Source organism: Heterodontus francisci, chromosome 12, assembly GCF_036365525.1.
Source record: "Heterodontus francisci isolate sHetFra1 chromosome 12, sHetFra1.hap1, whole genome shotgun sequence".
Lineage (NCBI taxonomy): Eukaryota > Metazoa > Chordata > Chondrichthyes > Heterodontiformes > Heterodontidae > Heterodontus > Heterodontus francisci.
In genome coordinates, this window is record NC_090382.1 from 121,558,310 (window position 1) to 121,585,860 (window position 27,551).

The 27,551-nt window shown below is 44.9% G+C and overlaps 1 protein-coding gene across 10 annotated transcripts in view; it reads left to right on the forward strand.

Annotated features, from left to right (window-relative positions):
- Positions 1-27,551, forward strand: part of arap3 (ArfGAP with RhoGAP domain, ankyrin repeat and PH domain 3) — a 613,394-nt gene that overhangs the window by 429,146 nt on the left and 156,697 nt on the right. For all 10 annotated transcript variants that reach the window (XM_068044105.1, XM_068044114.1, XM_068044106.1 and 7 more), the window contains 2 exons: positions 55-237; positions 25,295-25,466. In XM_068044105.1, coding sequence (XP_067900206.1) covers positions 55-237; positions 25,295-25,466 — 355 coding nt within the window. The remainder of the gene's footprint in view (positions 1-54; positions 238-25,294; positions 25,467-27,551) is intronic.

Sequence of the window (27,551 nt, forward strand, 5' to 3'; positions counted from 1 at the left end):
ACACATTAGTTGTATCATTATTTAAGTGAGTATTGTATCTCCTTTCTCTTGTAGCTTTTCATTCAGTTAGGTAATGAGAAAGCAAATAGGTTCTGGGCGGCACGAGTAACTCCGGGAGAAGAGTTGGATGCAGACGCCGTAGCAGAGAGACGGAGAGAATTCATTATGCTAAAATATAGAGATGGGATTTACAGACGACCTCATCCCAAATTTGCAACACAAGAGGAGGTGATTAAGGTAAAGATTCCCGATCATTTATTTTTGTCTGTGAATGTATTTATTCATCAAATGGCAAGATGTGTGTATCAGTAACATACCTTAACAGTATTAATTTAATTCAGACTTATTAACTTATAATACTTATTAACTACACACAGAACAGAATAGCACGTGCTTTTTAAAAAAAGATAGGTAAATTACGTCATTTTTCTTGTTCTTTCTTCAGGCGCCTTTTCAAATGACTGTAATAAAAACAAAAACTAAAGAAAAAGTTGTTTAACATTCTTACAACAAAAGACTTAACACCAGCTCCTTACACAAACTTTAATCTTTCCCATATCTCCTTTGCTTATCCTTAGGGCGGCACAGTGGCGCAGTGGTTAGCACCGCAGCCTCACAGCTCCAGTGACCCGGGTTCAATTCTGGGTACTTCCTGTGTGGAGTTTGCAAGTTCTCCCTGTGTCTGCGTGGGTTTCCTCCGGGTGCTCCGGTTTCCTCCCACAAGCCAAAAGACTTGCAGGTTGGTAGGTAAATTGGCCATTATAAATTGCCCCAGTATAGGTAGGTGGTAGGGGAATATAGGGACAGGTGTGGATGTGGTAGGGATATGGGATTAGTGTAGGATTAGTAGAAATGGGTGGTTGATGGTCGGCACAGACTCGGTGGGCCGAAGGGCCTGTTTCAGTGCTGTATCTCTAAACCTAAACCTTCTCTCCCTTAAGACAATATTCAATCTTTTGACATTTGCTACTTAAAAAACTGTCAGTAAAACATGTCTTCAAGTTTAGACTGCAAAATAAAGCAATAGCAGAATTTTCAATTAAAGCAGTGTTTTAAACTTCAGATTGGATTTCTGCCAGACATCTTCAGACCTTCAAGGCTGAAGCTTATCTCCAAGAAAATTGTTCATTGCCTTTTCACAGTTGCAAAACCAACTTTTAAAATAAAAATAAAAACTTTAATTTAAAATATAATTCAAGTTTATATCCCATTCCAGGGTGCACAACCTTAAATTGAAATGAACACACTCAACAATCACTTTTCACACTCATTCAATTCCAAACAACTTAATAGACTCATGCTTTCAACATTAAAGCCAGACAACAAAGAGTTAATGACAGTCAGTTCTACAGAAGACAAGCTGTACATCCCAGGGACATTCAATTCATTCATGGACGCTTCCACCATTCACACATTTGAATCAAAGACACAGTAACTTGTTTTTACTCTAAAACATAGTCTTTTATGTCACTCTGCCATAAATTTAGTGAATACTTTTCTTCTTTTTGTCACCACTCCCTTTGTTTTGCGGCAGGGTCGTGGGGTTTCCAACCTGATTTAATCATCTTATTGATAAGTTTCTTGTTCTGAAATGCCAAATAACACATAAGGGAACCCTCTGGTCCCTGCTCGAGCTCTATCTTTTCACTGGCCATTTTTGGATAGGATTAGAACCGTTAGAAATCTACTCTCAGGGTCCGCTTTCAATCTAGTGCAACTTGTGGGAGACTGTCTCCTGGCTAACTGTCGGGTCACAAGTCTCAGTATTTCGTACAACAAGTTATGATATAATTCTTAAATACTTTAAGCAATTCCCGACAGTGCTCTATGTATCTTAACGAACTACCTACCACCATTTGACAATTGGTCAGACCCTGTTCACAGGTTTGAAATTCGTTGGTTGCTGAACACCACCCGGTCCCGGGATAAGTTTTTAGCAGGACTTATTATGAGTAAATATACTCACCTGGTACTTCTGATAGTATCAAATAATGGCCGAATCCTGCCGACTACGCCAGACTGTTAGCAGGAATGAATCTGAAAGAATCACTCGACAGTCGGATCTGCTCCAAACGACAAACAGTTTATTGGGTTACACTGGCGGAGAGCAGGTCACTGGGCAATCCAGATTCCTCTCCACCGAACAAAGGAAAATCATCAATACTTATACAGTTTCAAACTGTTACTCAGCCCATCCCGGCTGGACACGGTCCAATCATAGTGATTATAGATTACAGACATTGATTAGTGGAACCAATGAAATTGATTACCAGGCATTGGGGGACTGCGTGACCAGCACATGGACAGCTCGGGGGTTATTCATGAACTCATGATGTCATCCAAACCCCCTTATCTACCGTCCTTGGGTCTCATGTATACGAACATCTTGTCGTAACCTTGTTACAGGCTGATATCTTTGTCAGCATTCCATAATGCATCAGCGAGAGGCTGCTTGATATTCCGCTGAATGAGCCTTTTTCTGTATGAATCTGTGAGAATCAGCCCTTATAAGGAATGTAGTCAAGTTAGTTAGCTAAGTCCCATGGTGCCTTGCAAACATTCATTGCTAGCTGGAATTATATGTTATGAGTTATTCACATAATATTTATTGCAGGTGCCTCTGCCCTGGGAATACACTCCAACAGACGATTGTTTAACTTTTATATATTTATTAAAGAATTGAACATGCAATCCACTTTAAGTGGCTAACTACACTACAATATCAAAGATTACTAAGCAATGTAAAGCATAATTAGAATTAGAATTAGAATATTACAGCGCAGTACAGGCCCTTCGGCCCTCGATGTTGCGCCGATTTGTGAAACCATCTGACCTACACTATTCCATTTTCATCCATATGTCTATCCAATGACCACTTAAATGCCCTTAAAGTTCGCGAGTCTACTACTGTTGCAGGCAGGGCGTTCCACGCCCCTACTACTCTCTGAGTAAAGAAACTACCTCTAACATCTGTCCTATATCTATCACCCCTCAACTTAAAGCTATGTCCCCTCGTGTTTGCCATCACCATCCGAGGAAAAAGACTCTCACTATCCACCCTATCTAACCCTCTGATTATCTTATATGTCTCTATTAAGTCACCTCTCCTCCTCCTTCTCTCCAACGAAAACAACCTCAAGTCCCTCAGCCTTTCCTCGTAAGACCTTCCCTCCATACCAGGCAACATCCTAGTAAATCTCCTCTGCACCCTTTCCAAAGCTTCCACATCCTTCCTATAATGCGGTGACCAGAACTGCACGCAATACTCCAGGTGCGGCCTCACCAGAGTTTTGTACAGCTGCAGCATGACCTCGTGGCTCCGAAACTCGATCCCCCTACTAATAAAAACTAACACACCATATGCCTTCTTAACAGCCCTATTAACCTGGGTGGCAACTTTCAGGGATTTATGTACCTGGACACCAAGATCTCTCTGTTCATCTACACTACCAAGAATCTTCCCATTAGCCCAGTACTCTGCATTCCTGTTACTCCTTCCAAAGTGAATCACCTCACACTTTTCCGCATTAAAATCCATTTGCCATCTCTCAGCCCAGCTCTGCAGCCTATCTATGTCCCTCTTCACCCTACAACATCCTTCGGCACTATCCACAACTCCACCGACCTTCGTGTCATCCGCAAATTTACTAACCCACCCTTCTACACCCTCTTCCAGGTCATTTATAAAAATGACAAACAGCAGTGACCCCAAAACAGATCCTTGCGGTACACCACTAGTAACTAAACTCCAGGATGAATATTTGCCATCAACCACCACCCTCTGTCTTCTTTCAGCTGGCCAATTTCTGATCCGAAGCTCTAAATCACCTTCAACCCCATACTTCCGTATTTTCTGCAATAGCCTACCGTGGGGAACCTTATCAAACGCCTTACTGAAATCCATATACACCACATCCACTGCTTTACCCTCATCCACCTGTTTGGTCACCTTCTCGAAAAACTCAATAAGGTTTGTGAGGCACGACCTCCCCTTCACAAAACCGTGCTGACTATCGCTAATGAACTTATTCTTTTCAAGACGATTATAAATCCTGTCTCTTATAACCTTTTCCAACATTTTACCCACAACTGAAGTAAGGCTCACAGGTCTATAATTACCAGGGCTGTCTCTACTCCCCTTCTTGAACAAGGGGACAACATTTGCTATCCTCCAGTCTTCTGGCACTATTCCTGTCGACAATGACGACATAAAGATCAAGGACAAAGGCTCTGCAATCTCCTCCCTGGCTTCCCAGAGAATCCTAGGATAAATCCCATCTGGCCCAGGGGACTTATCTATTTTCACACTTTCCAAAATTGCTAACACCTCCTCCTTGTGAACCTCAATCCCATCTAGCCTAGTAGTCTGAATCTCAGTATTCTCCTCGACAACATTTTCTTTCTCTACTGTAAATGCTGACGAAAAATATTCATTTAACGCTTCCCCTATCTCCTCTGATTCCACACACAACTTCCCACTACTATCCTTGATTGGCCCTAATCTAACTCTAGTCATTCTTTTATTCCTGATATAGCTATAGAAAGCCTTAGGGTTTTCCTTGATCCTATCCGCCAATGACTTCTCGTGTCCTCTCCTTGCTCTTCTTAGCTCTCCCTTTAGATCCTTCCTGGCTAGCTTGTAACTCTCAAGCGCCCTAACTGAGCCTTCACGTCTCATCCTAACATAAGCCTTCTTCTTCCTCTTGACAAGCGCTTCAACTTCTTTAGTAAACCACGGCTCCCTCGCTCGACAACTTCCTCCCTGCCTGACAGGTACATACTTATCAAGGACACGCAGTAGCTGCTCCTTGAATAAGCTCCACATTTCGATTGTGCCCATCCCCTGCAGTTTCCTTCCCCATCCTACGTATCCTAAATCTTGCCTAATTGCATCATAATTTCCTTTCCCCCAACTATAATTCTTGCCCTGCGGTATATACCTGTCCCTGCCCATCGCTAAGGTAAACCTAACCGAATTGTGATCACTATCACCAAAGTGCTCACCTACATCTAAATCTAACACCTGTTCGGGTTCATTACCCAGTACCAAATCCAATGTGGCATCGCCCCTGGTTGGCCTGTCTACATACTGTGTCAGAAAACCCTCCTGCACACACTGGACAAAGACTGACCCATCTAAAGTACTTGAACTATAGTATTTCCAGTCAATATTTGGAAAGTTAAAGTCCCCCATAACAACTACCCTGTTACTCTCGCTCCTGTCGAGAATCATCTTCGCTATCCTTTCCTCTACATCTCTGGAACTATTCGGAGGTCTATAGAAGACTCCCAACAGGGTGACCTCTCCTCTCCTGTTTCTAACCTCGGCCCATACTACCTCAGTAGACGAGTCCTCAAACGTCCTTTCTGCCGCTGCAATACTCTCCTTGATTTACAATGCCACACCCCCCCCCCCTTTTACCATCTTCTCTGTTCTTACTGAAACATCTAAATCCCAGAACCTGCAACATCCATTCCTGCCCCTGCTCTACCCATGTCTCCGAAATGGCCACAACATCGAGATCCCAGGTACCAACCCATGCTGCAAGCTCACCCACCTTATTCCGGATGCTCCTGGCGTTGAAGTAGACACACTTTAAACCAAGTTCTTGCTTGCCAGTGCCCTTTTGCGTCCTTGTAACCTTATCCCTGACCTCACTACTCTCAACATCCTGTACACTGGCACTACAATTTAGGTTCCCATTCCCCTGCTGAATTAGTTTAAACCCTCCCGAAGAGCACTAGCAAATCTCCCCCCTAGGATATTGGTACCCCTCTGGTTCAGGTGAAGACCATCCTGTTTGTAGAGGTCCCACCTACCCCAGAAAGAGCCCCAATTATCCAGGAAACCAAAACCCTCCCTCCTGCACCATCCCTGCAGCCACGTGTTCAACTCCTCTCTCTCCCTATTCCTCGCTTCGCTATCACGTGGCACGGGCAACAACCCAGAGATAAGAACTCTGTTTGTTCTCGCTCTAAGCTTCCACCCTAGCTCCCTGAATTTCTGCCTTAAATCCCCATCTCTCTTCCTACCTATATCGTTGGTGCCTATGTGGACCACGACTTGGGGCTGCTCCCCCTCCCCCTTAAGGATCCCAAAAACACGATCCGAGACATAATCTTATTTTAAAATAGAATCCAAAAGTTCAACCTTAACAATATATCAAAATATATTAAAATATCCATCAAAATTCAAAATGAGTAAGCCTCCTGCTTAACAAAATATTCTCGGTTAAGAGCAGAATTCTCTTGTCATGCAGTCAGCCGTTCTTTCCATAGGTTGAGAAGCATTGATGAGGAATTCAATACTTCTGGTTTTTCGATTCAAAACCCTCATGTTTATACTGTTTCTAATCTATCATCTCATTTTTTAGAATGTAGGTGTTACTTTTCTGTGTGTGCTTTTCCTGTTTTTGTTATCCATATATGGTAATATCATTATCTAGCCTTCCCACTTAATTTATTTGCTGAGAATTCCCTTCTCTTGAAGTTGTGAGCTTTTATCTGGTCAGAATGTTTGTAATTGGGTTTACTTGACATCTGTTTTTCTAAGTACCATTCCATTTTGTGATTTATCATCAGTAATTGTCCTTTTATGGTACCTTGTACCATCCTCTTAAATCAGTTTGTCTATATCACTAACACTATATACTAATTAAGTTTATAGTTATCAGTATGGACCTCATATAGCATGTCTTGGTATGTTTCATCTTCTAATTCCATTGTAACAGAGACCTTGGAATGGATTTTTTATCTTAAAGGTGTTTCTGGTTCACATTCTATTGTCACAGGGATGTTTATGGATTTTTAACTGTCCTTAAAAGGGAATTTCAGTGAGTCTTGAAAACTGACCATTTATGCAATCTTCAATTCTAAAAGGTGTAATGTATTAATTATATCTAAATTCTACCTAAATAAGCCTATTATACCTATGTTTCATCACACTCCCCTCTTGACCAGTATAAAGGCCAATAGCGAATCTAGGTTGTTTTAATTAAGTAATGTCTCAAATTTAAACATGCAATAGAGTGTTACTACTTATTTTTTAAAACAGTACAATAATACAAAAGACTACATCCACAACAATCATAGTTCATGTTCTTACATGGATCATCCAAATTTTCCAAAAATGAATCTTTAAATTTTATCACAAAGTTCAGAATAATATTATGCAAATGTCAGCGATCTGAGCTCGCGAAATGTTTAATGAGATGACTGTATCGCGACATGTCAAACATCAATGATCAATTGATGAAACCATGTGATGAGGTAGAGAAGTCTGATGAAGCGCGGTAGACACGTCTTCGATGAGATGGACAATGAGGTCACTCAGTGCCAGTCTGAGATTCTATTTGCAGAGCTATAAAAAACTTATAACAGCAAAAGAGAAAAAAGGAAAAACTATGTAAAGTCAACAGCACTGAATATAATTTGAAAAGAAGGAGAAAGAAAAAAAAAATCACTGATGAACTAGAATGAAGATAACAGTCTCAATTACAGTGAGCACTGGAACGAGGTATGAGAATATACCAAAAGTACATCCAAACACTCCTGTGACAGCATCAGTAACCCATTCAGCGGCAGATTTAGCAGCAGAAGTTAATCCCAGCATTGCATCTACAACCCCTTGACCAATAGCCTGTAGCCAAACTTGAGCTTCCCAAATATTAGTCAGTTTAACCTGCGACAGCAAGTGTTGGCCCTTTTAATAGTTTCCTCAACTGAATAATCAGTCTAGGTAAGAATCAAATCTATGCCCTGTAACTGACTAAGTACAGTACTAAGCTTACTAAGTTTAACAGGTGTATAAATAACACGAGGAGCATAGGAATTTTTAGATCTGGAGGATTTAATATGTTGGAAAGTCTGATCACAGCAAGTAACATCCTCAGCGGGCGTTATCATCCAGGTGCCAATATCCAGACCACAGTCAGTGCATTCAGAGGCTGTAACAACTGCATAGGGGCCATTTCCCAATGAGAAATGTCGCCAATAATCCAGTCGAACAGGAGTAGAGGCAAAGGGGCAATTTGCCTTACCTGAACCAGCGCCACAAGAGTTAAATTTTTGCCAGGTATGACAGATAAGGAATCCCTGATCAGTGCATTCACTCACCTGAATAAAGTCATACATCGTTGAGGGAGAGCTAGGAGTGGAATTAAACTGCGAATGCGGACGAGCTATCCTATTATACAGATGAAGTACTGTCACTAAGGTCCAAAACGATCCTGAAGATTTAATGAGGCCTAAAATAAGGATTGTCCACTACCTATAGTGAATCTATGTTTGTTTTATTAAAGGGAGCATAAGAAGGATATTGTGTCTCCATTTTATAGATTCAGCTAATTTGATGAAATCTGCAAAAGATTGATTTAAAGGTACTACCCGCTCTATAAACATCAGATTGATATATTGGGAAAGAAGTGTTATCAAACACCTCTCCAGAGGACGTGTTAGTAGAGAATAAGGTTCCGTAGTTGTCGCTCAATCTTGAATCGATAAAATCCTGTTGGCATAAACTAAAATGTGCTTTAGTCTATTTTTAGTCACATTCCAGCCAACGTCCTTACACCAGGAATAAAGTGAATAGATCTTAACATCAGGGAATCAGGTTATTCGGAATTTGATTATCTTTATAACAGGTGTACATTCCATTAGAAGCTAACTTGGCGATACAGAGAAGAGTCTTTCCTTCATGTTTTCCTTTGTGCCCTCGCACTCTTCCAATGTTACAATGAATGGGACCATCACATGCATTACCTCCCCTCCAAATGTCACTAAGGTCAAATGCAGTAAAATGTTTGATTTCTGCTTCTCTGCAGGAAATTGCACAGTGTGAGGTCTTCAAGTATTAAGACATTTCTGGCATGTCACATGCACTGCTTGCATCTGGAAGACCTTTAACAAAGAATTTACCAGTACCTTAATCCTTTCATAAGAACATAAGAAATAGGAGCAGGAGTAGGCCATTCGGCCTCTCAAGCCTGCCCCGCCATTCAATAAGATCATGGCTGATCTGCCTTAGATCTGCCAATCAAATCCTCTTTCATGCCAGCTCCTCATAGCCCTCAACTTCCCGATATTTCAAAAATCTATCTACCTCCTCTTTAAATACTTTCAGTGATCTCGCCTCCACAACTCTCTAGGGTAGAGAATTCCAGACATTCACTACCCTCTGAGAGAAGAAATTTCTTCGCATCTCAGTTTTAAATGAGTGTCCCCTTATTCTGTAACTATGTCCCCTAGTTCGAGATTCCCCCACTAGTGGAAACATCTTCTCATCAAACCTGTCAAGTCCCCTCAGAATCTTGTACATTTCAATAAGATCACCCCTCATTCTTCTAAACTCTAATGAATAAAGGCCTAACCTGTTTAGCTGTTCTTCAAAAGTCAACCCCTTCATCCCAGGAATCAGCCCAGTGAATCTCTTTTGAACTGCCTTCAATGCCAGTATATCCTTTCTTAAATACGGGGACCAAAACTGTACGCGGTACTCCAGGTGCGGCCTTACCAACACCCTGTAAAGTTGTAACAAGACCTCCCTATTTTTAAACTCCAACCCCCTAGCAATAAAGGCTAAAATTCCATTTGCCTTCTTAATTACTTGCAGCACCTGCATACTAACTTTTTGTGTTTCATGCACAAGAACACCCAGATCCCTCTGTGCTGCAGAACATTTTTGAAGTCTCTCTCCATTTAAATAATAGTCTGCCTTTTGATTCTTCCCACCAAAGTGCATGACCTCACACTTTCCTACATTAAACTCCATCTGCCCAGTTTTTGCCCACTATCTATATCCCCTTTCAGATTCCTTATGTCCACATTACAACCTATTTTTGTATCGTCAGCAAATTTGGATATATTACACTCTGCCCCCTCCTCCAAGTCGTTAATATAGGTAGTAAATAATTGAGGCCCTAGGACTGATCCTTGTGGCACTCCACTAGATACGTCTTTCCAACCTGAAAAAGACCCATTAATCCCGACTCTCTGTCCTCTGTGAGTTAACCAATCCTCAATCCATGCTAATACATTACCCCCAATACCATGAGCTCCTATCTTGTGCAATAATCTTTTATGTGGCACCTTATCGAATTTCCAGAAGGCATCCGCTTTTGTAAGTAACATTCCATTTTGTGATGGAACTTAAAGGTGTTTCTGGTTCACATTCTATTGTAACAGGGATGTTTATGAATTTTTAACTGTCCTTAAAGGGGAGTTTCAGTGAGTCTTGAAACATAGAAACATAGAAAATAGGAGCAGGAGTAGGCCATTCGGCCCTTCAAGCCTGCCCCACCATTCATTATGATCATGGCTGATCATCCAACTCAGTAACCTGTTTCCGCTTTCGCCCCCATATCCTTTGATCCCTTTCGCCCCAAGAGCTATATCTAACTCCTTCTTGAAAACATAAAATATTTTGGCCTCAACTGCTTTCTGTGGTAGCGAATTCCACAGGCTCACCACTCTCTGGGTGAAGAGATTTCTCCTCATCACAGTCCTGAAAGGTTTACCCTGTATCTTTAGACTATGACCCCTGGTTCTGGACACCCCCACCATCGGGAACATCCCTCCTGCATCTACCCTGTCAAGTCCTGTTAGAATTTTATAGGTTTCGATGAGAACCCCCTTCATTCTTCTGAACTCCAGTGAATATAATCCTAACGCTCAATCTCTCCTCATACGTCAGTCCTGCCATCCCAGGAATCAGTCTGGTAAATCTTCACTGCGCTCTCTCTATAGCAAGAACATCCTTCCTCAGATAAGGAGACCAAAACCGCACACAATATTCCAGGTGTGGCCTCACCAAGGCCCTGTATAATTACAGCAAGACATCCCTGCTCCTGTACTCGAATCCTCTCGCTATGAAGGCCAACATACCATTTGCCTTTTTTACCGCCTGTTGCACCTGCATGCTTACCTTCAGCGACTGGTGTACGAGAACACCCAGGTCTAGCTGCATATTCCCCTCTCTCAGTTTATAGCCTTTCAGATAATAATCTGCCTTCCTGTTTTTGCTACCAAAGTGGATAACTTCACATTTATCCATATTATACTGCATCTGCCATGCATTTGCCCACTCACTCAACTTGTCCAAATCACCCTGAAGCCTCTCTGCATCATCCTCACAACTCACTCTCCCACCCAGTTTTGTGTCATCTGCAAATTTGGAGATATTACATTCAGTTCCCTCATCTAAATCATTAATATATATTGTGAATGACCGCAATTGTTGACAACGCGATCGGTAGGTGGCGCTGTTTTGGCACATGCGCAGATGCAGCATGTGCCACGAAAACGTCACAGCCTGCGACTGTTGCAGCTGCCAGGACCAAAGATGGCGCTATTCAAAAAATCACAGAGATGAAACCTAACAAACACGTGGCAGAATACAATGGCCGGAGTGAGAGAGTGGAGCGGGCCGGGGAGATCAGCGCGGGGGCCGGGGAGATCAGCGCGGGGGCCGGGGAGATCAGCGCGGGGGCCGGGAAAGGCAGCACGGGGGCCGTGGAGAGCAGCGCGGGGGCCGGGGAGATCAGCGCGGGGGCCGGGAAAGGCAGCACGGGGGCCGGGGAGATCAGCACGGGGGCCGGGAAAGGCAGCACGGGGGCCGGGGAGATCAGCGCGAGGGCCGGGAAAGGCAGCACGGGGGCCGTGGAGAGCAGCGCGGGGGCCGGGGAGAGCAGCGCGGGGGCCGGGGAGAGCAGCGCGGGGAGACCAGCGGTAGCGGTGCCGGGGAGGGGGGGGGAGAAAGAGGGAGAGGGAGGGGGGGAGAAAGAGGGAGAGGGAGGGGGGGAGGGAGAGGGAGGGGGGGAGAAAGAGGCAGAGGGAGGGGGGAGAAAGAGGGAGAGGGGGAGAGGGAGGGGGGGAGGGGGAGAAAGAGGGAGGGGGGGTGAAAGAGGGAGAGGGAGGGGTAAGGAAGGGGGAGGGGGAGAGCTGGGGGGAGAGGGAGGAAGGGGAGAGAGTGGGGGGGGGAGCAGCGGAACGGAAGAGGAGTGCAGCAAAAGACTTACTGGCCAGTCCCTGGACCCGGTGACACAAAGGTCTTCGCACGCTCGCTCCCCGCGGCTCTCTACGGCCTCTCGCTTCCGGCCCTCTCCATTCAGCCATTCCCTCCAGCTGCGGATGCGCAATCCAGTTGCTTTCTCCCCTACCCAGTTGCTTTCTCTAAATCTCCTCAGTACTTCAGGCATTGCAACTGTTTGGTCCCTGCATTTTGCATGCTCCCTCTCCCCACCCCTCCCCGCACTCCCCACCCCTCCCCCTCTTCAAACACCCCTCCCTATGCCCCCCCCCCACCATAGTTGAATATCTGAAGTGCAGTTGCAAAGTCGGGGAAATAGCATGCAAAACAAAACCTCAACAATTCTGGGTTTAATTATTGAAAAGTTTTATTAAGTTCATTAAGTATCTGAGGAACTGCTGTGCATGGATACATGAGTGTTGTGTCCAGCATTCCCGTTAGACAGACAGGCCGATTCTCTGCTATGCACAGCTGAAGAGATTGTTCCTGGAGAGCCTTGTGGTGAATAAAAGCTTGGCTCTCTATTCCACTACTGTATTGTCCATGTGAAGAAGGCAAAGTCACAAGAGTCTGAGCTCAATCTATTCTTGGTGAATGTTCCCCAAGTGCATCCCAATGTTCATTCCCAATTCATCCATAAATGCAATGTTCCTTTTCACATCGTGATGAGCTCCGCAGCATGATCCAGTTGCCTTCGTTGCTTGAATGCTGACCGTAAGTCTCGAGGATTGTTTTCTCGACGGCATGTTTTACATGAAAACAAGAAAAGCAAATCAGAGTCAGAGCTTGCCTCCCTCCATCCACTGAAATTACTGTTGCGCACACCTTTTTAAGTTCTGCAGTGAAGGCACCAATTGATAACGTCGCCAATGAAGCACTTATTACCCACCTCAGATGCAGGAATCATCACATCCTTGCGTCCTCTCCCGCACTGCCTCCTTTGCTTGAATGCCGTCCTTAAGTGTCAAGGATTGTTTTCTCAAGGGCACGTTTTACATGAAAGAAAATAAGGAAAGAACATCAGTGTCAGAGCTTCCCTCCCTCCAATGAAATTACTGTTGAGCATGCTTTGTGTTCTGCGGTTAAGGCATGTACTGATAACACCGCCAATGAATCACTTAGTACCCACCTCAGCTGCAGGAGGCAGGATGATGTTACTGCCCCTATCTCGTGATGGTTCAATGCTGCTCTCAGGGAAAACATAAATGATGTGAGGGTGCTGGAAAAGAAGCACATTTCTTTTGGGCTATGAACATAAAGCTGGCCATTTAGCCCAGCAGTTCCCTGCCAGTGGTTATGTTACTCGTGCGTCTTTCCATCCATTCCCATTTAATCCTGCCTACTACTATCACCAGTTGTGTTCACAGCAAGAGCATTCACATTTCTGCTACCACTGGACACGGCATGCTTGTTTCTTTTAGTGCTCAGTCTCTTCTTGCTGAATGTTCCCCAAGTGCTTGACCCCTTTGGACGCCCTCTCTGCTTGACAGGCAGCAACTGGCAATTGCGGAGTCTCACAAGGCTCTGCATGGTTGTTTCAACGTCGGATGGGGTAACAGGTGGCTGTGTGTCCATGAGCACTGCCCTGATGGGTGTAGGAGCAGGTAACTGTGTGTCCATGTGCACTGCCCTGATGGGTGTAGGAGCAGGTGACTGTGTGTCCATGTGCACTGCTCTGATGGGTGTAGGAGCAGGTGACTGTGTGTCCATGTGCACTGCCCTGATGGGTGTAGGAGCAGGTAACTGTGTGTCCATGTGCACTGCCCTGATGGGTGTAGGAGCAGGTAACTGTGTGTCCATGTGCACTGCTCTGATGGGTGTAGGAGCAGGTAACTGTGTGTCCATGTGCACTGCTCTGATGGGTGTAGGAGCAGGTGACTGTGTGTCCATGTGCACTGCCCTGATGGGTGTAGGAGCAGGTAACTGTGTGTCCATGTGCACTGCTCTGATGGGTGTAGGAGCAGGTAACTGTGTGTCCATGTGCACTGCTCTGATGGGTGTAGGAGCAGGTGACTGTGTGTCCATGTGCACTGCCCTGATGGGTGTAGGAGCAGGTAACTGTGTGTCCATGTGCACTGCCCTGATGGGTGTAGGAGCAGGTAACTGTGTGTCCATGTGCACTGCCCTGATGGGTGTAGGAGCAGGTAACTGTGTGTCCATGTGCACTGCCCTGATGGGTGTAGGAGCAGGTGACTGTGTAACTGAGCAGCAAGGAGAGGGTACCGCAGGTAGGGGAAGTGGAGATTTGAACAGGTAGGCATATGTATGGTCCATCAGATCATTAGGCCAGGGGGTGAGACGCTCAGGATCCAGGGTTTGTGACACGTGACTGATGTCCAGCGCGCGGCCACCTCCATCCGAAGGTGCTTCCGGGCAATTGTTGGGCATAGTAAATGGCTCCATCTCATCAGCCAGTCCTTGCTGCCAGCGGAGAGTCTGTTGCCGCAGCCAGTCCAGTCTCCTCATGAATGCTGCCGTTCCACTCTGCAGAACGGCCTGTTGCAGCTGGTACAATTGATCTGAAAGCAAGCGGTATTTTTCATTGTGGCTGAGGGGACTTGGCTGTTCCTCTGTAATCACAATGGCAGCAGCCATGCCTGTCGTCGTTGGTGTCTAAGATGCACGCCAGCGACAATTGGGGGTGAGCCTGTCCAAAGGCAGACCCAGATGCCTCTGCACAACAACAGCACGTTTGCAGGGCAACAAAGTCTGAATGGAGAAGATGCAGCTGCAGGTAGCCTGGCCATCATGTATCTGCAGTGTGTACTGTTTGGCGCCAGAAATCACAGTCACTGTGCCTTCATCCTGCTACCTGCAGTGGCCCAGACAATGGAAATGTTTTCAGAGCAACTCACAACAGGGACTGGAGAACATGCGGTGGCCCAGACAATGGAAATGTTTTCAGAGCAACTTACAAAGGCAGAGCAACTTACCTTGGAACAATCTCCTGTGTCAAATAAAAATGAAGCAAGTCTCCAAAACGAATAAATAATTCAGATAAGATGCCCGACGAAACCTCCGCTCCTTCCACTTTCAAAAAGTCGCGCCGAAGCTTTGACGCATGCGCAGAGGCCAAACTGGCGCGTCAGGAGGAAGACGAAATAACGCGATGACGTCATCTGCGCATGCGCACAACCTTACCGGCAGGTTGGTCCGCAGCGCATGCGCAGAGATGAATAGACTGTGTGCGCATGCGCGTACCGCGTCCTTTGCGCATGCGCAAATCAGTCCTGGAGAGTCGGACCGCAGCGCATGCGCAAGGGGCATGACACCGTCTGCGCATGTGCGCAACGCGGCGCATCCTGATGACGTTATCCGATGAAGTAGCGTTGTCATGAATTACTTTGATTGTGAATAGCTGGGGTCCTAGCACCGATCCCTGCAGTACCCCACTAGTCACTGCCTGCCATTTGGAAAAAGACCCATTTATCCCTACTCTTTGTTTCCTGTCTGCCAACCAATTTTCTATCCATCGTAATACACTACCCCCAATCCCATGCTCTTTAATTTTACACGCTAATCTCTTATGTGGGACTTTGTCGAAAGCCTTCTGAAAGTTCAAATAAACCACATCCACTGGCTCCCCCTCATCAACTCTACAAGTTACATCCTCGAAGAATTCTAGTAGATTTGTCAAGCATGATTTCCCTTTTGTAAATCCATGCTGACTCTGTCCAATTCTACCACTTTTCTCCAAGTGCTCTGCTATAAAAGTTTTGATAAAGGACTCTAGAATTTTCCCCACTACCGACGTCAGGCTGACTGGTCTATAATTCCCTGTTTTCTCTCTACCTCCCTTTTTAAATAGTGGGGTTACATTACCTACCCTCCAATCTATAGGAACTGTTCCAGAGTCTATAGAATCTTGGAAGATGACCACCAATGCATCCACTATTTCTAGGGCCACTTCCTTAAGTACTCTGGGATGCAGATTATCAGGCCCAAGGGATTTATCGGCCTTCAATCCCATCAATTTCCCCAACACCATTTCTCTACTACTACTGATTTCAGAAAACTGAGATTGAAAACTGATCATTTATTCAATCTTTAATTATAAAAGGTATAATGTATTAATTATATCAGAATTCTACCTAATTAAGCCTATTATACCTATGTTTCATCACAACACCACCACCTGCAAGTTCCCCTCCAACCCACACACCCTGACTTGGAACTATATCGCCATTCCTTCACTGTCACTGGGTTAAAATCATGAAACTCCCTCCCTTGCAGCACTGTGGGTGTACCTACTGCACATGGACTGCAGCTATTGATAAGAAAGAAAAACATAAGAAATAGGAACAGGAGTCGGTCATTCAGCCCCTCAAGCCTGCTCGATCAGTCCATCTGATTTTGGCTCAACCCCACTTTCATTCCCGACGCATCTTCAGAAGGCTGCTCACCATAACATTCTCAAGGGCAATAGCGGATGGGCAACAAATGCAGTCCTAACTAGTGATGCTCACATCTCATGAATGAAAGAGCAGACAGTGGAGAATCCCTGTCAGAGGGCACAGTACACGCCAAGCTCTGTTCAGCTAGATGCATGTGCTGAACCTCAGGACAGTTCTGGAGCAGCAGCATTGTGCATGCTTGGCGAGAAAGTTCGGAGGAATCAATCTCAAGAATGATTTCCATGATGTTGCAGGTCATAGAGTCATGTATGGCACAGAAGGAAGCCATTCAGCTCATCAAGTCCATGCCAGCTCTCCGCCTAACTGTGTAGTCTGTTCCACTACCCCGCACGATTGTCGTAGTCCTGCAAGTCCATTTCCTTCATGTGTTCATCCAATTTCCATTTTTTGTCATTGATTGTCTCTGCTTCCACCACCCTCATTGGCAGTGAGTTCCAGGTCATTACCACTCACTGTGAAAAAAGTGTTTTTCCTGCCTTTCCCTCTGCATCTCTTGCCCAAAACCTTCAATCTGTGACCCCTAAGTCCTTGTACGATTAGTTAATGGAAAACAATGTTCCTTGTCTAACATATCTAAGTCTGTCATAATCTTGCACATTTCTGTTAAATCTCTAAGGAGAACAGCCCCAACCTAACCTTGTAAGTAAAATCCCCCATCCCTGGAACCATTCTGCTAAATTTGCTCTGCACCTTCTCAAGGATCCTCACATCCTTCACAAAGTGTGGTGACCAGAACTGGGCACAATACACCAGTTGGGGCCTAACCAGAGCTTTATAAAGGTTCAGCATAACTTCCCTGCTTTTGTACTCAATGCCTCTATTTATGAAGCCCAAGATCCCATACGCTTCACTAAACACTCTCTCAATATGTCATAGAGTCATAGAGTTATACAGCACAGAAACAGGCCCTTCGGCCCATCGTGTCCATGCCAGCCATCAAGCACCTAACTATTCTCATCCCATTTTCCAGCACTTGGCCCGTAGCCTTGTATGCTATGGCTTTTCAAGTGCTCATCTAAATACTTCTTAAATGTTGTGAGGGTTCCTGCCTCTACCATCCCTTCAGGCAGTGCATTCCAGATTCCAGTCACCCTCTGAGTGAAATACTTTTTCCTCAAATCCCCTCTAAACCTCCTGCCCCTTACCCTAAATCTATGCCCCCTGGTTCTTGACCCCTCCGCTAAGGGAAAAAGATTCTTCCTATCTAACCGATCAATGCCCCTCAAAATGTTGTACACCTCAATCGTATCCTCCCTCAGACTTCTCTGCTCCAAGGAAAAGAACCCTAGCCTTTTCAGTTTCTCTTCATAGCTGAAATGCTCCAGCCCAGGCAACAATCTGGTGAATCTCCCCTGCACCCTCTCCAATGCAATCACATCCTTCCTACAGTGTGGTGCCCAGAACTGTACACAGTACACCAGTTGTGGCCTAACACGCGTTTTATACAGCTCCATCATAACCTCCCTGTTCTTATATTCTATGCCTTGGTTAATAAAGGCAAGTATCCCACATGCCTTCCTAACCACATTATCTACCTGTGCTGCTGCCTTCAGTGATCTATGGACAAGTACACCAAGGTCCCTCTGAACCTCTGTACTTCCTAGGGTCCTACCATCCATTGTATATTATCTTGCCTTGTTAGTCCTCCCAAAATGCATTACCTCACACTATTCAGGATTAAATTCCATTTGCCACTGCTCTGCCCATCTTACCAGCCCATCTATATCTCCCTGTAATTTAAGGATTTCCTCCTCACTATTTACAACACCAATTTTTGTGTCATCTGCGAACTTACTGATCATACCTCCTATATTAACATCTAAATCATTAATGTACACTACAAACAGCAAGGGTCCCAGCACCGATCCCTGTGGTACACCACTGGTCACAGGCTTCCACTCGCAAAAACAACCCTTGACTATTACCCTCTGCCTCCTGCCACAAAGCCAATTTTGGATCCAATTTGCCAAATTGTCCTGGATCCCATGGGCTCTTACCTCCTTAACCAATCTCACATGTGGGACCTGATCAAAAGCCTTACTGAAATCCATGTATACTACATCTACTGCTTTACCCTCATCGACACATCTAGTCACCTCTTCAAAAAATTCAATCAAGTTTGTTAGACATGATCTCTCCCTGACAAAGCCATGCTGACTGTCCCTGATTAATCCCTGCCTCTCCAAGTGGAGATTAATCCTGTCCCTCTGAATATTTTCCAATATTTCCCAACCACTGATGTTAGACTCACCGGCCTGTAATTACCTGGTTTATCCCTACTACCCTTCTTGAATAATGGTACCATATTTGCTGTCCTCCAGTCCTCTGGTACCTCTGCTGTGGCCAGAGAGGATTTAAAAATTTGTGTCAAAGCCCCTGCTATCTCCTCCCTTGCCTCACATAACAGCCTGGGATACATCTCATCTGGGCCTGAAGATTTTTCCACTTTTAAGCCCGCTAAAACAGTTAATACTTCCTCCCTTTCAATGTTAATATGTTCAAATATAATCACAATCCCCCTCTCTGATCTCTACACCTATATCGTCCTTCTCCATAGTGAACACCGATGAAAAGTAATCATTTAAAACCTCACCTATATCCTCCGGCTCCACACAAAGATTGCCATGTTGGTCCCTAATGGGCCCTACTCTTTCCCTGGTTAACCTCTTACCCTTAATATACTTACAAAACGCCTTGGGATTTTCCTTTATCTTGCCCCCCAGTGTTTTTTCATGTCCCCTCTTCGCTCTCCTAATTACTTATTTAAGTGCCACCCTACACTTTCTATACTCCTCTAGGGCCTCCGCTGTTTTCAGCGCTTGGGATCTGCCGTAAGCCTCCTTTTTCCTGATCCAATCCTCTATATCCCTTGACATCCAGGGTTCCCTGGGCCTGTTAGTCCTACCCTTCACCTTAATGGGTACATGTTGGCACTGGACTCTCACAATTTCCTCTTTGAATGACTCCCACTGATGTAGACTTTCATCCAAGTAGCTGCTCCCAGTCCACTTTGGTCAGATTCTGTTTTATCATATTTAAATTGACTTTCCCCCAATTCAGTACCTTTATTTCCGGTCCATCTTTGTCCTTTTCAATAACTACCTTAAATCTTGCAGAGTTATGGTCACTATCCCCGAAATTGTCCCCCACTGACATTTCTACCACTTGTCCAGCTTCATTTCCTAGGATTAAGTCCAGTACTGCCCCTTCTCTTTTAGGACTTTCGACGTACTGGCTCAAAAAGCTCTCCTGTATGCATTTTAAGAATTCCACCCCTTTTAAGCCTTTTGCAATAAGACTATCCCAATTAATATTGGGGAAGTTGAAATCCCCTACTATTATTACCCTATTATTTTTACACCTCTCAGAGATTTGCCTACATATCTGCTCCTCTATCTCTTGCTGACTGTTTGGAGTCCTGTAGTACACACCCAGCCAAGTGATTGCCCCCTTTTTGTTTTTAAGTTCTACCCAAATGGCCTCATTTGAGGAACCTTCTGAGATATCATCCCTCCTCACTGCAGTAATTGATTCCTTGATTAACAGTGCAATGCCACCTCCTCTTTTATCCCCTCCCCTGTTGCGCCTGAAGATTCTATACCCTGGAATATTGAGCTGCCAGTCCTGTCCCTCCCTCAACCATGTCTCTGTGATAGCAATAATATCATAATCCCATGTACTAATCAACGCCCTCAATTCATCTGCCTTACTAGTAAGACGCCTTGCATTGAAATAGATTCAATCCAGCCTTGCATTTTTCCCTTGTGCCTTACCAGGTCTATATTTGCTCTGCGTGTCCCATTCCAGGCAGACTCACTCTCTGTTCTATATTACCCACTACTGGCAGGATCCCCAAAGACACATTGTACAGCGAGCTCGCCACTGGTATCAGACCCACCGGCCGTCCATGTCTCCGTTATAAAGATGTCTGCAAACGCGACATGAAATCGTGTGACATTGATCACAAGTCGTGGGAGTCAGTTGCCAGCATTCGCCAGAGCTGGCGGGCAGCCATAAAGACAGGGCTAAATTGTGGCGAGTCGAAGAGACTTAGTAGTTGGCAGGAAAAAAGACAGAGGCGCAAGGGGAGAGCCTACTGTGCAACAGCCCCAACAAACAAATTTCTCTGCAGCACCTGTGGAAGAGCCTGTCACTCCAGAATTGGCCTTTATAGCCACTCCAGGCGCTGCTTCACAAACCACTGACCACCTCCAGGCGCGTATCCATTGTCTCTCGAGATAAGGAGGCCCAAAAGAAAAAGAACTACTGTACCTCCACTCTGTATCCCATCCCCCTGCCATATTAGTTTAAACCCCCCCCCCCCCCCCCCCCCCCCACCTCCCCCCACCAACAGCACTGGAAAATCTCCCAGCAAGGATGCTTGTCCCATTCCAGTTCAGGTGCAACCCGTCCAATTTGTACAGGACCCACCATTGCCAGAAAGAGACCCAGTGATCCAGAAAACTAAAGCCCTCCCTCCTGCACCATCTCCTCAGCCATGCGTTCATCTGGTCTATCCTCCTATTTCTAAACTCACTAGCACATGGCACCGGGAGTAATCCAGAGATTACAACTTTAGAGGTCCTGTTTTTTTAATCTGCTACCTAGCTCCCTAAATTCTTGTTGCAGGACCTCATCCCTTTTTTGACCTATGTCGTTGGTACCAATGTGTACCACGACCTCTGTCTGCTCCCCCTTCAGAATGTCCTGCAGCCGCTCCGAGACATCCTTGACCCTAGCACCAGGGAGGCAACATACCATCCTGGAGTCACGTTTGCGGCCACAGAAACATCTATCTGTACCCGTTGTGATAGAATCCCCTATCACTATAGCTCTTCCACTCCTTTTTCATCCCTGCTGTGCAGCAGAACCCTCCTTGGTGCCACGAACTTGGCTGTTGCTGCTTTCCCCTGGGCGGCCATCCCCCCAACAGTATCCAAAGTGGTATATCTGTTTGAGAGGGGGATGGCCACAGGGGACTCCTGCACTACCTGCCTGCACCTACTACTACTCCTGGTGTTCACCGAACCCTTTTCTGCCTGTGCAGCCATTACCTGCGGTATGACCCCCTCTCTAAACGTGCAATCCATGATGTTCTCAGCATCGCGGATGCTCCACAGTGAATCCACCCGCAGCTCCAGCTCCGTAATGCGGGTAGCCAGTAGCTGCAGATGGGTACACTTCCTGCACACATGGTCATCAGGGACACTGGAAGCATCCCTGATTTCCCACATAGCACAGGAGGAGCATATCACGGGGAGGAGCTCTCCTGCCATGACTTACCTTTAAATTAATTTAGTTACTCCCTTTAGAAAATACTAAGTACACTAGGGGTCTTGTTCCACTCCAAACACTACCCAGTACAATCTAAAGTCCTTAATAAATTACACTAATTTAAATAATACTACTCACCTTATCACTTGAGGTTTTTTAAAAAAAACTTTCCCCTTTTTTAAGCAATTTAAATGCACTAACAGCTGTTACTTACCCAACCAATCACCTTGCAGAATTCCTGTGATGTCACTAAGTTTTTTTCCCCTCTTTTTGAGTCGCAGCGCGCGCTGAGAGACACAGGGAGTTCTGCCGCCGCTCCGCTCTGCTCCCAGGTTGGGATTGGGAAACTACATTAAAAGGCATGATGGTAGACAATGCTAACATTTAAATAACTAATACATAGTTACAATAAAAATACATTCATTTAATGCACAAAAACCCAGCAAAGAATGTGTTCCAACCGTGGCTAACAAAATAAATCATGCATTGTATTAGAGCAAAGGAAGAGGTGTATAACGTTGTCAAAAAAGGTAAGCCTCAGGATTGGGAGCATTTCAGAATTCTGCAAAAGGGGACCAAGAAAAAGAATAAAAAGGTATAATAGAAAGAGAGTAAACTAGTGAGAAACATAAAAAAAGACCGTAAAAGCTTCTATAGGTATAAAGGGGAAAGATTAGCAAAGACAAATGTGGGTCCATTAGAAGTGGAGTCAGGAGAGTTTGTAGTGGGGAATAAGAAAATGGCAGAGAAACTAAACAAATACTTTATGTCTGTCTTCACAGAAGAAAATTTTAAAACCTCCCAGAAATAATGGAGAATCAAGGGATTAATGTAAACGTGGAACTACAATATATTAACATTCGTAAAAAAACTACTAGAAAAATTAATGGGACTAAAAGTAGATAAATCCCTGGACCTGATGATCTACATCCCAGAGTGTTGAAAGAGGTGGCTGTCAAGAAAGTAGATGCATTGGTGGTCATCTTTCAAAATTCTATAGACTCTGGAACAGTTCCTGTAGATTGGAAGGTGGCAAATATAACCACACTATTTAAGAAAGCAGGGAGAGAGAAAAAACAGCAACTACAGACCTGTTAGCCTAACATCAGTCGTAGGGAAAATGTTAGAATCTATAATAAAGTATGTGATAATAGGAAGGACACTTAGAAAATAATGGTCAGGATGGCGTGTGGCTTGAAGGGGAACTTGCAGGTGGTGTTCCCATGCATCTGTTCTTCCAGGTGGTAGAGGTCACATTTTTGGAAGGTGTTGTCGAAGGATCCTTGGCAAGTTGCTGCTGTGCATCTTGTAGTACAAATACATTAATTGTTTCTTTTGTAATCAGTTGGTTATATTGACCTGTGACTCAAATCTCCTAATTCAGACATATTTGGGGGGAATTTTATGCTCTTCCATTTGGTGGGGAGAGCATAAAATTAGGTAGGATGGAGGCGGGGGCCTTCCCGACACCATCTCGCCTCCGCCAAAATTTAGTCCAAGGCGGGAAGGCCTGTGAATGGCCTTCCTGCCCCGCTACCAATTCAGGCCCTTAAGTGGACAATTAATCCCCAATTAAGGACCTCGTCCTATCACTGCTGCAATTAGCCGTGCAGTGGCCAGCCCTGTTGCCATATGGGGAGCATGACACAAAAAACCACATGGGCTGCTTCTCGGCTCAGTTGTGGGGTTGGGGGGAGTTGGTTCCCTTGTTAAAAGGCACTTAGTACCTGAACGAGGGATCCAGCATCAGGAAATGGGGAGCCCACTGACTGCCACCCCCCTTCCTTGCTAGAGACCCCCCTACAACTCCCTCTCCAGTGATCCCCACCCTGCGAGACCCCTCCCGCCCTGACCTGGGTCTGGTCTGGGTCCATCACCACTACCGGGCCTCCAGTAGGTGCTCCTCCAACAGCAGACACCACCTCCATGGTGGCGCTGCAGCTGCCAGCATCTCATTGGCTGTCAGTTCTCCAATTGCGGGACTTCTGGCAACTTGGCCCTTGATCCCGTGGCAGGCCTGTCGCTGTCCACTTAATTGCCTGATTGGCACTAAATCTGGCGAGCTTTCTGAAGAAGAGGTGACATGGGGATTTTGCTGTTGCTTTATCCAAACATCAGGACCCAGTGGGCAGAATAAAATTCTGGCCTTGGTCATTGCTCTGGTCTGTTTTATAGATTGAATGAGTTGCAGAATGGAGGTGTTCCTTGTAAGGGGAATAAAAACTGCCATTGACGTGGTTGGTTTGATGCTCATTGCTGAACTGAGCAAAGATCAAGAATGTTTCTGGTTCTCCTTTTGTTCTTATGTGACAGTTACATATTTGTCACAATCAAAAAGATTAACAATAAATGTGGAGTATGCACACCAGCACAGACTAGTTGAGGCAAATGGCCTGTTTCTGAGCTGAATATTCTATTTAATTCTGTGTAATATCTGATAACATGCAAGTGCCACCAGGTCTAGCAGATCTCATGGCTTCACAATGACAAGTATCAGCAAGTATAGTAGCAGAAAAACAGAGTTCTCCCAGTGACCTGGCCAATGTGTGTCTTCTAACCATCACCACCGAAATCATGTTAACTGGTTATTTATCTGATAGTTGTTTGTGGGACCTCACTGTGGGCAATTTAGCTGCCACAGATGCCCACAAAAACATATGAACATCCTTCAAAAATATATTATTGGCTGAAAAGTGCATTGGGACGTCCTGAGGAGTGACAGGCATGTTATAAATAAAAATTCTTTCCCAAAGGGATGGTAATGCTGACTTCATCGTGCTGTTATTTCCTGGATAAACCACATGATCGCTTAGTAGTAGTAGGTTATTGTCAGATTGTTTCTGTTTTGGATCAAGCCCCTGCTGCAATCGGCATTTCAGAATCACACAGGATAGGAACATAGAACAGAAGGAGGCCATTCAGCCCCTCAAGCCTGTTCCAACATTCAATGAGATCATGGCTGATCTGTGATGTTTCCATTTACCTGTTTTGGCTGCATAACCCTTATTACACATGACAAGCAAAAGTCTGTCCGTCTTAGATTTAAAAGTCTGATTGAACCAGCATCTACTGCTTTTTTGTGGGAGTGTTCCACACTTCTACCACCCTTTGTGTGACGAGGTGTTTCCTCACTTTTCTGAATTTAAGGTTATATGCCTTTGTCCCAGCAAGTTCCTGTCATTCTATATGAGAATGCCCTCGATCAGCTTCGTAGAGCTTTCATCTACATATTACTGATGGAATGCTATCAACACTTTAGAAATGGATTGACAGATAACCTCTGGCCAACAGAGGGGTCAATCAGCCAGGAATACCGCTCCTGATCCAATAAATGTTTGTTGGAAAATGCTTCTGTTGATATTTGAGAACTGAGAAGGTTCCGTTTTACTGCGCCCACCAAATATTACCTGTAGTTTTTGCTTTGTTGTGTGCGGCATGTTTTTTGCACTGCGTGGAACATTCTGGATTGCAGCTGTGCACACCTTAAAGTGAATGTTGGGCTCACCCCCTCACTGGTTGCATAGCCTGTCACCAGTAATAGCTCTGAAGGGAGATTTATCTTGGTGTTCTTGTCCCACAGGCACTTTGTTCAGCCGTAAGCAGTCCCAAACTCCTGCAGACTGTGACTCAGATCTTCTCTGAAGCAGATAGAAGGAGTCTTGCTGACCCAGATGCCTGCAACACTTCTTCTCAGTCACCCCAAAGCCCCACCCATCCGTCTGGACCGGAGCGTTCATCATTCTGGAACTCAGGTATAATATTATACATTTAGTCATTTGGTAATTGCAGAACTTGAATATTGCTGAAAATAGAGACATGTTGTTGAAGCTTTTTGTCTTGCACTCATCAGGACAATCTGCAAGAATAACCAATGTAAGGGAAAACAACAACTTTATACTGTATAAGAAGAGCTGATTGGTTGGCAAGTGAACTCTGATTGGTAGAGGCCTTGCCATGGAGAATGCACCAGTTTACAGTGACTGACAGTTAACTGCCGAGCTTTGTTTAAAATTTAAACCAGGCATCTTCACTCTGTTTGGTCAAGCCATTGCTCTGAGGAATGAACCAACAAGTGGCTGTCACTTATTTTGTTTAGCTAAAACAGGAGCAATGTTTGTACATGTTCTTTCTGTCTGAAAAGAACAGGGCCCTGTGTATTAATATATTTAGCTTCCAGTACACGCAAATACGCCATTCTGCGAGCCCAACTGACAATCTTAAATTGGTTGTCGCCGTAATTCTTAGCACATTGTGGATTATTTAGCAAATGTTGTTCAATTGCAGAATCACATCTAACATTGGACACTGTGTATTGAGTTTTGCAAGCACAGTCTGGTTGGGTACGGCCTGTACCTTACCCGTTGCGAACATCGGAAGGGACATGTTGTTTGATACGATCTGCCAGTCGTTGGGATGTACGGCCTATATACCTAGCATCACACTGGCATTGAAATTCATATATCACATTACACATTTGTGTGATAGGGAGGACGTCTTTTTGGCTTGACGGCAGCATGCTGTTTGTGGCAAAAGTCACACAGGATGCTACTGCAGAGTAGCAGCGTGAAACAGCTAGCTTCATCTCTTTCTCCTTCCAGGGTAATTTGAGGTAGACTGGACACTTTTCAGGGCCAAAAATGACAGCCTTAGGCCCGTTCATAAGTTTGTGCGATATACAGTGAAAAATAATCTGATCAGGGTACCCTGAGGCCCTTACCTACCTGAACAACCAGAGCAGCAGCTGTTGGCAGGTTCTGTCTGTGTCTCCGCGCGCTGACTTTCAAAAGGGGAAAAAAAGACTTACAGTGACATCACGGGAAATCGGTAAGCTGATTGGTTGGTAAGTAACAGCTGTTAGTGCCCGCAAATAGCTTAAAAAAAATCAGGGGAGAAACAGTTCCTGCACAGTGGCGCAGTGGTTAGCACCGCAGTCTCACAGCTCCAGGGACCTGGGTTCGATTCCGGGTACTGCCTGTGTGGAGTTTGCAAGTTCTCCCTGTGTCTGCGTGGGTTTTCTCCGGGTGCTCTGGTTTCCTCCCACAAGCCAAAAGACTTGCCGGTTGATAGGTGAATTGGCCATTATAAATTGTCACTAGTATAGGTAGGTGGTAGGGAAATATAGGGACAGGTGGGGATGTTTGGTAGGAATATGGGATTAGTGTAGGATTAGTATAAATGGATGGTTGATGTTCGGCACAGACTCGGTGGGCCGAAGGGCCTGTTTCAGTGCTGTATCTCTAATCTAATCTAATCTAAAAAACCTCAACACCGACATAGAACATAGAACATAGAAAATACAGCACAGAACAGGCCCTTCGGCCCACGATGTTGTGCCGATCCTTTGTCCTCTGTCAAGGACAATTTAATCTATACCCCATCATTCTCCTTTATCCATATACCTATCTAAAAGCCGTTTGAAAGTCCCTAAAGTTTCTGACTCAACAACTTCCCCAGGCAAGGCATTCCATGCCTCGACCACTCTCTGGGTAAAGAACCGACCTTATAAGTGATAAGATTCGAACTACTAAAGTGTGTTTTTTTAATTGGTGTAATTTATTAATAATTACGAGTAATTATTGCTAATTTTTTAATATATAGTAAGTAGTGGTTTTTAAGGAATCAAGGTCCCTAGTGTAAATAATCTCAAATTTTTGAGTACTTGAAGGGGATAAATTAAGGGTAGGTCATGGCAGGGCAGCTCAGCAGCATAGAGTGCTCTTCTTGTACAATGTGGGAAGTCAGGGATACTTCCAGTGTCCAGGGTGAACACGTGTGCAGGAAGTGTCTCCAGCTGCAGCTACTCGAAATCCGCATTTCAGATCTGGAGCAGTGGCTGG